Source organism: Mytilus edulis, chromosome 9 (assembly GCF_963676685.1).
Source record: "Mytilus edulis chromosome 9, xbMytEdul2.2, whole genome shotgun sequence".
In the NCBI taxonomy this organism is placed as follows: Eukaryota; Metazoa; Mollusca; class Bivalvia; order Mytilida; family Mytilidae; genus Mytilus; species Mytilus edulis.
In genome coordinates, this window is record NC_092352.1 from 38,781,444 (window position 1) to 38,794,180 (window position 12,737).

General features: G+C 32.4%; 1 protein-coding gene across 1 annotated transcript in view; it reads right to left on the minus strand.

Annotated features, from left to right (window-relative positions):
* Window positions 1-7,721: 7,721 nt before the first annotated feature.
* The window catches only part of LOC139488286 (uncharacterized), a 42,086-nt gene continuing 37,070 nt past the window's right edge, over window positions 7,722-12,737 (minus strand). Inside the window, exon 5 of the mRNA XM_071273785.1 lies at window positions 7,722-9,109. Within this exon, the coding sequence (XP_071129886.1) occupies window positions 8,952-9,109 (158 nt within the window). The 3' untranslated portion in view covers window positions 7,722-8,951. The remainder of the gene's footprint in view (window positions 9,110-12,737) is intronic.

Below are 12,737 nucleotides of genomic sequence, written 5' to 3' on the forward strand. Positions count from 1 at the left end.
AATGATAACTTGTTTAACGTCCAAGATATTCAGATATCGTGGCTACCAATACGGTTAAGAACATATACATCTGTATTGTAACATAGAAGATACCAATTCTGACTTTTAATTGACGGACAGAAGCGCACACTATGTCGCCTTCAATGTGGCTCCAATGGATTGTACTCTTACATTTTTTTTTCAGATTAAAATTCATCTGTAAGTCATGTTTTTTTTTGTTTTTTATTGTGATTAAGATTATAAGACAATATTGACTGCGGTTCCTTTAAATCTGACCTGTTTACCCATTATGTCAGCCTTTTTTATTCAGCAATCGTTGTCAATATTAAGATTCGACTGTCGTACAAGTGAGAGGTTTAGTGCTAAAAAACAGATTCAATCCACCATTTTCTACATAAAAAAAATGCCTGTACCTAGTCAGGAATATGCTGGACAGTTGTTACCCATGATTCATTTGATGTGTTTGACCTTTTGATTTTGCCTATGTTTCTTTCCGTTTTGAATTTTCCTCGGAGTTCACGGTATTATTGTACTTATACTTTTTCCATTTGTATTTAACTAGAAAAGCAATTTAAAGAGGCAAAACATTTTTTTAAATTCTTTCGGAAGTTTGCGTCCTCATCAACTCTTGAACTTTGTACTTTATTTGGCCATTTTTAACTGTTTTTTTTTATTCGAGCGGCACTGATGAGTTTTTTTGCAGACAAAACGCGCATCTGGCGTTCAAAATTTAATCCTGGTAATCTATGATGAGTTTATCTATACAAATAACGCGAACTGCGTTAAACAGGATTGGGATGAGTCTGTTTTAGCATTTTGAACTCTTTATTGGTTAAATTGTTTTCTGCATACTAGTGTTAAAAGGCAGGATTATTTGCAAAACGTATTGCCGCATTTGATCACATCAGAGCAACACGTTCTCATTGCTTAAACTCGTTGATGGTAGTGAAATATCTTCAGTTGCTAACCTTAATTCGTTTAAAATAAGTTAAATGTATGAACGAACTCATATAGAGATACAGGTGAATGATCGTATAAATAGTTTCATACTTTCTTAAATACGATGGTTAACAGTTCATTAATTCTTTAAACGACAAAAAAAGCCAAGTGCATCTTTTCACATGAGAGTCGTTCCTAAGACAAGCACAAATAACCATCAATTGAGGAGAAATCAGAGCAAGACCAGCCATACACGCTTGACAACTAAACCATGTGTATATTGCAAACAGTAGATATGTCAGTAGACTGTACACACATTGTAGACCACGAACAACGCTTTACCACTGTTAAACAGAAATATCTTTCTTTCAATTGTCTCGGAAAGGGTAAAGTTTCAGAACGCCGTTCCTAATTTAAATACCGTAAATTAAATTAATAACAAGCATCATACAATTCTATGCAATAAAGACAAAGACACGACGAGCAAACAACTGAATCCTTGCATACAGTTGATATTGAAGAGGGAAATAGTAACACATCTATATCTTACACTTCGTCAACATTGCCCATGCAATCTAAAACTGATGTACTACTGAAAACAGCAATGTCATCAGTTTGAACAGCAAACCAGACAGTATCCGCAAATAGACTATCAGACGAAGGTTCCCAGAAATCTTTCACATCCGAATATTTAGCTACAAAATTACAAATTACATCAAAGGGAAACACCACAGTCAGTCTTGTTGCATTTGAAGATGCAAAAAGGAACATACGTAACCTTGATTAAGCAGATATTGAGTTAAAAACGAATACCAATGGAAGTCTTAGAGCTTATCGTACCAACAATGGCTGCCCCTCTACAGAAACGAATGAATTACGAAGCATCTTAACTTCGTTACTTACAAGGTTTAAGATCGGCTCAACCCTTATGTGAAGAATATACATTTTAGATTACTTTGTTATTAGGTGCAGACTACTATTGGGACATTGTTGAAAACAATATAATCTCGGAAATGGTCCATCAGCTGTGAAATAAAAAAATGGATATTTATTATCAGGACCGATGATCAATACAACAAATACCCCGGTCATAGGTTCAATGATGACTATTTTGGTGCAGCATAAGAAAGAAGAAATTTGATTTAGAACGTTTTTGGAAACGGGTATCCATAGGAGTTACAGCAGGACGGTGAGTTAACACAGACAAACAGAGATTTTGATGAAACGTCTCATGTTGTTAAAAAAAACTCAACAACAAACCCAACACGCATAGTTTACGATTGTAGCTGTAGAGAATCAAAAGTCAGAGCCAGCTTGAATGATTGTCTCATGTCAGAACCACCACTTATGAATGATTTGATAGGAATAATCACAAGATTCAGACTACACAAGTTCGCAGTAACAACAGATATATGCAACAAAGAAACACAAAAAGGCATATTGACAAAGCACATTAGCAAAAATAAAAGACAAGAACAATACAAGGTCATTTGCCAAAATTTAAACAGATTCTAGATTTTTCTTCTTTCGATTTGAAACCCAAATTATGCTAATGATAAATATAAGGTTAAAGTCTGAGTCAGCCTTTTCCCACCATTTAACAAAATGAATATCTCGATAAGAAGTTCCATAATCTAGAACACACCAATTTGATTTGTAGTTCTTCGGACATAAACTCCAAGAATATGGGCCGAGCGAGAAAATAATTTTATATTCTATTTTTTTCATGAAAATGAATTTTTGAGTGGCGAGTGCTCTACAACTGAAGCGAGCAATATCATTTTTGTTTAAGTTTGTGTGATTAATGCTCATGTTATAATTGGGTTACTTCATAAAAAACGAGGTGAAACATGCTCTAATGCATATAATTTTATTTATAGATGTTTGTACCATACCTGACTTGTCTCACTATGGTATAGTTAATTTTGATTGTTTTCGTCAAATAGGTTTTGTCTTTTTGAATTTTCATTTAAATCCATACAAGTATATAAATAAAGGAAGCATAGCGAATACAGTTCTACAAGAGGAATTATGTTAGTTAGGTAACTGACATATGTTGAATAAAATTGAAATATGTGTATGCATCCCAAAACAATGCCCCTGAAAGATATCAAACATTTTTTGATATAGTTGTTTTCATTATATGGTAATGATTGTTTATTGGTTGCTTGACATCCAGTTGAAACTATTTATCCGTATTTAGGATCAACATGATGAGTGAGGTTTATATGTCCCACGTTGTACTAAAACAACATCCTGAGTACAATTGTCATATTGCTATGCATGTAGATCTCAATGTTTTAAATTGTTCCATTAAAAAACCTGTCACCACATTCACATGCATTATTCTTACTGAGCAAAATACTCTTTCATTTTGCTCTTAAAAGCTGCAATGCATTTAAAACTTTTTAGCTTGACTGGAAATGGATGAACAAATTACACATCCCTAAAATTATGAGCATGCAAATCCCAATACCAATACCACCACCTTGGTTCGAAGTTGGAACTCTTAAATATCCCCTTACTAAAAGAGTTCTGCTTGCATGCCAATAGACTGACAAGGGGATATGGGGTTTCATCAAAATAAGATAGTTCTGTGATTTTTTAAAACGTTCATGGGAATTTACAATTTATTTCAACCAAAAAAGGTCAAGACAGATAAGGGTATGCCTGATGAAACAACTTAACAAGGATTGGGGATGACGATGATTTTGACAGATATTGATTTGATTATGGTCATCTAACGAAAGATTTTCAATTTTTGCCTCCTGGAATTGGTTTTTAAAGGTTAAAAGAGATACATTTCGGATAACTGTGTGTTCAATAACTACTTGTCCACGGCAATGAGCTGACACAAATTCATGTTGTCATCCAAATTTTTGACATTTTATTTACAAATCGATGTATCACACGTGCATTTGAATCAGTCGAAAGAAAAATATGAAAAACGTCTATATAAAAAAAAAATTCAAGGAGACAACTACTTTTGGAGCGGCATGCGGACCAAAAATTTGCGGAAGCGGTAATTATTGTTTTTTTTTAATGAATTAGTCAATTTCTCCAAAACAGGAGCGGGAAAATCCAAAGAACTATTAATCAATTTGGAATGGCCTTATGTTTTTCCTTGACCAATGCTCTTCTGATTTATAGTATCAATTTTGAATTCCAGATTTTGTTTTTAATTTCACCTGACTGCATCCGTAAGCGGAGTCAATAAATGGAGGAATTAAACATTAATACAAATCCACCAGTTTTACAATGTTTTGTAAGAATTAGAATGGAAATCACTATTTGTTTCAGAGGAAGCTTCCCCCAAAACATTTAAAAAAATATAATCTTAAAAAGACCCCCCGAAAATAAAATATATTTGTACAGATAAATTGTTGTTTAACATCCTAAGCCTGTTTTGCTCTAGTTTCATCTTTACTAACCTATTCAATTTAGAACCCGATATTTCGTGCTACAGAATCAGTGACTTCTATTTCATCAACGTTACTACGTATACCTTTCTTATGTGAAAATTGAAGAAACTAGGATTCTCTCGTATGTTTACTTTAAGCACTAATTATTCATCTTTTTGTGGTATATGTTTATTTCTGGGGACAAACAATCGTTTCCCCCGATTTTGATAATAGAAACCAACAATTTCAATCAAATACAATAACAAGAAATAGGTTTTGAAAGTCAATGTTTTATTAACAACCCCTTATTTTCAATGTTCACAAACTATTGTTTTTTACTTCCCTCCACAGACAATTTTTTTCTTTATTATATTTATAATCAAATAATTTATTAAAAAAAACCAATCCCCACACATCACAAAAGATATATGGTCGGTACAATAAAACCTATCAAAAACCAACAGAAACAAAGTGCTTCGTGTAGATTTGTAACCACAGCTTCGTAATCGAGAGAGGTAGTTACGAAAAATCTGTTGAATATTTGTTGCAATTCCTCGTCAAGATAGAATATGCCAGATTAGCTCACTTAGAACGGTTGAAGACGAAGTTAATTTTTATTAACATGCCTTCAATACAATAATATTAAAGAAATATTTATCAACAACATTTTTCATAACTTGAGAAAATTACATAACGATTATCTATTAATCTGGACAATGTTAAACGATGATATATCCAAATTCAGTGATTATCTGAATTCTTTATTTAAAATGAGAAGGGTAAAAGACCTGAGAACAAATCTCTATTTTGAAAAAAAAATATATATGTAATTTTAAACAATTTGATGTGGACCTGGAGTTATCCACTTTTGTATACCTTATGGACGGACTATTGAACAATAATTAATATTTGTTATACCTTTTAATAATCAAAATTATATTGTATCGTTATTATCTAACAGGTCAACTTTTTATACATGCGGGCTATGCGGGAGGTCGTTGATTCGAAACCAGGCCGGATCAAACCAAAGACTTATTGGAATTTGCTGCTTCTTCGCTAAGCACACATCCATAAGGAGAAGAGAAAAGAATTGTCGGCTCGGAGTCAGAATAATATGTCTGGGTAGGTGGTATGTCTTTCTGTGGACTTTTACCTTGTGAACTAGCACGTTAAAAATCCGACTCAGCATACATGTAATCGATTCCCTTACAATATTGTCATCGCAACGGTTTTGAACACATGAAAAAGCATCCGTTTCGAAAAAATAGAATTTCTGTTTCTTTATTAAATGTATGAATAATAAGCTTTTCTTCTACATCACTCAGGTGCGAGTTCTAGATATATTTGAATAATCGTTCATGGTTCTCAGTCTATTTTCAGCAACAAAATTATGCTATTTTCTAATTACAATTTTACTGGTTTTGGTCATTGATGTATGTATCACTTGTAGTATTCACACCCAAAGGACAAGTTTCGTTCTTATTAACAACAGACAGATATGGAATTCATATTTATCTATACATGTTCTTAAATATGCTTCCGTAACAATTTTTTAATGTGCATATTTTATTTGAATGACCATTTTCTACCAAATGATATTAATTTATCTAAAAATAAACATCACTAGGGAAATGGAAAAAAAAAACCCAACAAACCCAACAAACACAACAAACGAAATATTAGTTTTTTAATGACAAAATCAAAAGTTCAAACACATCACACGAATGAATAACAACTGTCATGTTCCTGACTTGGTACAGTCATTTTCTTATGTAGAAAATTATAAGATATCTAAATTTATTTTACGGAAAAAATGATTGCAATGCATGAAAACAATTGATGTCTAATGATTCGTTGTTATTGACGAAAACTCCGCTATGGAGACAAAGCTGCTTAAAAAGAATTTATTGTTAGATTTTCCCTTTTAATTTTAAAGATCTATTGGAATTAAAAAAGAATAAATAAATTAATAAGTATCATCCATGCTATCATTTTTTTTAAAATTAAGGAAAAGTATTTATCATAGTTTGCTGAAATAAATACACGATTTATGTATATCTAGAAACTGGAATGAATGTTTCTTCTTCTTGCAAAACAAGTACTTATAAATGTTGAAACTGATTCACAACAACCTAATAAAATAGATTAATCAACTGTTACCGACATTGATACATTCTTGCGACAGCATTAGTTTTTATTTCAAGAAAGCAAACTCGCATGCGTAAATCGACCTATAGTTTTTTTTACATAAATAGGTATGACCCAATCTTTCAAAAAAAGTTCAAATGACGAACACTTTAACATGATATCGACTAAATGTTATCAGGGTCATATATAAGGAGCGATATATATATATATATATATATATATATATATATATCAAAAAGTGTCAAATATTGTAGAATTATTGTATAAAGTTATCTTCAAAAAAGATGTCACAGATTCTTTACTTTGTAAATAAATCTATAATTCTAACTCATTTCTTAAATATGTTTTAATGAATAAAGTGATTCTTTATTCAAGGCAAAATATTTGCAAATTGTAAAAATCATATGATATTCTAAAATAAACGAAGCAAACTATCCAGGAAGATTTCGACCGTTAATGAGATTGCTACGCAATTTAACACGTCTATCGACTGTACCTAAAAAATCTTCTGGTTTTCAATTAGCAGTACTCATGAATGCTATATATACATATATACATATTAGAAAGCTGAATTATAAATTTAGGACTGGTATATTCAATAGTTAATTCAATAAAAAATCATACATGAAGGACTGGTTAAGATATATTTCCATATTCTTTATATTTTGGTTCTTTTTCTCTATTTTTCACATGTATTGCCCATCATATTCATTTCTTATACATTGCATATTAAAGCACCCTGTTATTCCCATTTTGTTTAATATTTTTTTACTATTTTTCCGTAGTCTTTGCTCATTATCTATTCTGTAAGTCCGATTCAGACGCTCATTTATCAACATTGGTTTGAACGGGTATGATTATTTATTATTACCTATAGTAATAAATACAAGTAGACTGTATGTGTAATGCAATCAAAGACAATCGTGCTGTATCAGTCATCCGTGATGAAACCGAGAAAGTCACGGTTGTAAAAGCTTTATTAAACCCCTAATCTGTCTGACGTCATGTCATCAATATCAGTCACGGCTGCAAAGGCTTTATCAAACACGTAACCTGTATAACGTCGTGTGAAAAAAACGTCATTTTCCTATTGTACATGAAAAGTGAATATGATATGGCTTTTTATACGAACGCAAAAATTAATTTTTTTTGGTGGTATATTGGTATCACGTTGTCGTCGTCGTCGTCGTCAGCGTCGTCCGAAGACAGATGGTTTCTGGATAATTAATTATTACTTTAGTATAAATACATATAAATCAATAAAATTTTAACACAAGGTTTAAAACCACTAAAGGAAGGTACGGATTGATTTTGGGGGTTATGGTCCCAACTGTTTAGGAATAAGGGGCAAACAAAGGGGCCCAAATAAGCATTTTTGTAGTTTCCAGACTATAACTTGTGTTAAAGTGTATGAATCTCTCTGAAATTATACCACAAGTTTCCATACAACACAGGGATGGTTAGGATTGACTATGCGGGGTTATGGCTCAAACAATTTAGAAATTAGAGACGAAAAAGGGTGAAAAACAAGTTGTTTTTTTCTGGTTAAAGGACAATTAAGACAATTTAAAGCAGTCTAAGGGAGGTAATCCAATCCCAATTTAAAACAAAAATGTTTGATTACCTCCCGTACACTGCTTGTAAATTATGTATTAAGAAATGATGATTGTCTTGAAGTGATTAGCTGTCAATTTATTTTTAAAAGTTACCATTAATTAATATTAATTTTAGTCATGACTATGTATGTTATTTTATATTTTAAGACTTGTATGATGTATTTAAAAGAGTAATTATGGTTGCAAATTTGATTAAAATTTGAATTGAGATTATGACTTTATCTTGAGGGAATGATTTTTTTTTTGAAATAAGGAAAAGGGGAGGTGAAAAAAATAGGGGGGAAGGGGTAAATAAAAATTTGGGGGAAACTATTTTTTCTTATTTCAGATTTCCGAAATTAATAAGAAAATTTCTTCAAATATTTTTTTGGGGGTTAATATTCAACAGGAAAATGTATTGCACAAAGGCAAAAAATGGGGTCAATCTTATTTAGGGGGGAAGGGGTAAATTCGCAACAGCATAGTGTATTGCACAAAAAAAAATTGAACATAAATTCAAATCATATAACCAATTTTTAAGTTCTTTGACTACACTTATTCTGTGGCAGAAACCTATTATGTGTCAAATATTTAATTACAATCCAAATTCAAACCTGTATCAAGCGTCAATATTGTGTTCATTTTGGCCCCAATTTTTCAGGGTTGGACATCTGCGGTCGTATCCAGCTGCGCGCAGCGAAGCAATTTATTTGATATCGCACACTGTCTGCATCAACCATCAACCAATAAGATTCCTCGAGCAGAGATATAGGGATTGTACTGGTGTCTTGGGTTGATACGGGTGTAATATTGAAAAGCCAAATAATATTCTCTATCAATCAGACGTACTCCTATTCGTTAATAAAAGTTACATGGAGAACAGTTCAATTTGAGAGACGCTTAACATGATCAATATTGATGTGAAAGGTTTTATCATCGCCACACCCCCAGCGAGATCCTTTGTCGACTGAAAGTCCACCAATTCATCGGTTGTGGCAGTAAAATAATGCTGGAGTTTTCTTCCTTCTGGAATTTTGAAACAAAAAAATAAACAAATTAGTATTATTGTGAATACATTATGCCCTTGTGTAGGAAAGAAAATATAATTGATAAGGGAAAATATTTGAATTATAAATGTATTTAACGAGTACATGATAAGCATTAGGACAACACTGTCCAAATACAAAACCACTATTGTCACAATAATACAACAAGAGGCTGTCACAACGACAGCAAACCGGATTTATTAATATTTATTTGTGTCCTGGCAATATCACAAGAACCATAACTGATGAATTGTGAAAGTGAAAATCGTCAATTTCAAATTTGACCTCCAATTTGTCATCAGTATCAACATCTTAAAATTTTAAAAGCTTAGATTGAATGGTTCATGAGTAAATACAACAACGTGAATGGAAACGCCATATCACAATCTTTCAAGAACCATAACTCCTGAACGGTAAAAGTCAAAATCGTCATTATTGAACTTGACCTCTATTTTGTCATCAGTAACAACATATTTTAAAAATCTGGGAAGCTTAGGTAGAACAGTTCATGCGTAAATGCACGGACACGACTGGAAACTCCATTTTTCAATCTTTCAAGAACCATAACTCCTGAACGGTAACAGTCAAAATCGCCATTATTAAACTTGACCTCCATTTTGTCATCAGTAACAACATATAAAAATTTGGAAAGCTTAGGAAGAACAGTTCATGCGTAAATGCATGGCCACAACTGGAAACTCCATTTTTCAATCTTTCAAGAACCATAACTCCTGAACGGTAAAAGTCAAAATCGCCATTATTGAACTTGACCTTTATTTAGATGTCAGTAACAACATATTAAAATTTTAAAAGCTTTGGTTGAACGGTTCATGAGTTAATGCACGGACAACATTTAATTGCCGCCCGCCCGACCGCCCGCCCGCCGAAAAATCCGGTTAAAAATGTAATGATAAAGCAAGAATATAAATACTAGACACTAGAATAGGACGAGGTGGAAATCTTAATTCCGAACCGAAAAAATACGCCTCGTTGGTCTTGTGGTAGTATACTCGCGTCAAGTGCAAATACAAAGATAGGTCAAACCTTAAACTTTAAAAATCCTCCGCTAAGTACTAGACATTATGATAAAGTAAGGACAAAATCTGATTGGTCGGCTCGAAGTCAGCATAATATGTCCGGGCAGGGTTAGACTAAAACCCTAACCCATTATTAAAAAAAAAAACATCCATCCATCCATCAAAAACCCTACTCGTTGTTTATAAAATTCATAAAGAAAAATATGCCACATATTAATTACTCCATGTAGAGAACCAAAATGAGATCATTAGGCATTCCTTAAATTTTACGTCCCAAATCAATACACTAAGTATCTGAGGGAATAATTACACAACTATACATGTTACTACGGAAGCCGATAAGGGCCATTCAAAAAAAAAAAATTATGTCGTAATTACGACATAGCATGTCGTAATTTCGACATAACATGTCGTTATTACGACATCGCTATGTCGTAATTTCGACATAACATGTCGTTATAACGACATCGCTATGTCGTTATTTCGACATAACATGTCGTTATAACGACATCACTATGTCGTTTTAACGACATAGCTATGTCGTAATAACGACATCACTATATATATTAAAGAATATGTATTATCATTGCCAAGAGACTAAATGACACAGAAGTTAACAACTATATGTTATCATAATTCCCCCAATAATTAGAAAAGCCCCCGCATAGTCAGCTATAAAAGAGGGACGAAAGATACCAGAGGGAGAGCCCCCGAAATGCTGTGTGGCAGACAGTGTTAACATTAATTAATTATTAGCTCCCTTGGTAAAACTCCAAATTTCATATTTAAAGTATTTCATTGTTGATTAATTTACATGATGCTTAATAAGTATATATTTGTTAATTGCATAGCTTTTGCTATTTGAATTCATTGTTAAAGATATTTATTCATATTGTAAAGTTTAATATTTGTATCGTTGCAAAATCTTTGGTCACCTTCTTTGGTTACCTTCTGTGAGAAACTTATATAATTTATAGATCCTATTTAAGCAGATACAGAGCTAGATAAACTTTCTACTTGTTTGAACTAATATGTGTGGAATTATATGAGGACTGACATACATCCTACCTATAAACTAAACCAGCGCCCAACTACATGCCTTCGTGTAATAAGGGTGAATTGAAATATATTGATTGCTCTCTTTCTACTTACAAACGTTGGACACGATGTTTCTACAACCTCTAGGATTTAAAACAGAATCTTCGAAATTTCATCCGCAAAACAAAATAAAAATGTTAGAAAACACGAACCAATATTAAAGCAAATTCAATATATGTTTCAAATTATGTTTTTACAGCTCTTGATCATATACTAAGTAATATCTAGTATATTTGATGATTATATTAGCAAAGCTATGTGAAAAAAACCGGATGTCCAACGTTACATTTATGAAAAACTTTTGAATCTTATGTATAGTGATCCTATTTCTTATTCTCTGATCTTCTTGATACTTGGCAGGAACAACGACAGGTGTCGGTTCTTTGTGGCGTTAAAGACGTTATTTTTGCCAAATTTTATTTGACTCGGTGGCTTTATATTAAGCGGGAATAAGAAAAATGTCCAACGACGTTTTTCGTTATCTCAACGACTGAAAGTGAATTTTGTAAGTAGCAGAAAATGAATAAAAATAGTAAGACAATAATAATATCTAACAAAAGTACAAATATTTGCCTCATTGTTCGTGAGTTCAAATATTGCTGATTCAATAAAATCTTCTCTACACAGTCGTTTTTCAAACGGTAGCCATTTTGTCCAAGTTGATATTTCATTTTTCAAAGCAGTTAACGCGTATTTTTTATAATTAATCAAAACAAAAGTTAGATACACGAAGAGTAAAAAATGACAAGATTCTTTTCTTATTAACTACATGTTTGGGTCTTAAAGGAATAAAATGCTTCCACACATTACAAAACAGTAGCCAATTTGTCCAAACGTCGAAAGTTCGAAAGACGCTTATTTCCGTCGTTACATGTGCTAAAGTTTCAATTAAATGTTCATGATAATTAAAACAAATCGTGTTGTGAAATTTGGAAAAACAGGTTGATGATTGCTGCCGAAAAAAAAAAGAATAGCGCATGTTGCTATAGACTCCACCCGGGGACATAGGTTCGACACAGGTTAAATTTTGCAATTTTTATTAATCGTTTATAGCTTTTAACGATTTATTTAAAAGAATGGGGAAATGGGGAAAAACATCTCATTACATGAACTTCGTCCAACTTTTGCAAAGACAAATTTTAGACACCAAGACAATCCTCTAAATGTAAAATTCGAATATTGTGGAAGTACTCCATAGATCATTTAAAGTCGTCATTTCAGTAAGGTGCAATCACCAATATTAAAAGAATTATACCAGTTCACGGAGTGTTTTACTTCGCGATTTGTCCTGCTATTCATGTTATAACTGTCGTGATGAAATTAATTCCTGTACTAGCGAAGCCGGAACTTTTCGTCAATATAAACTTGTGCATGAAATGGAGGTACTAGTAATTGAAAGACAAATCCCAAACAGCGACGAAAACCGTTTCATCGAATTTTAAAAACCCGGGATTATTTAAGCCGTTTTCGCGG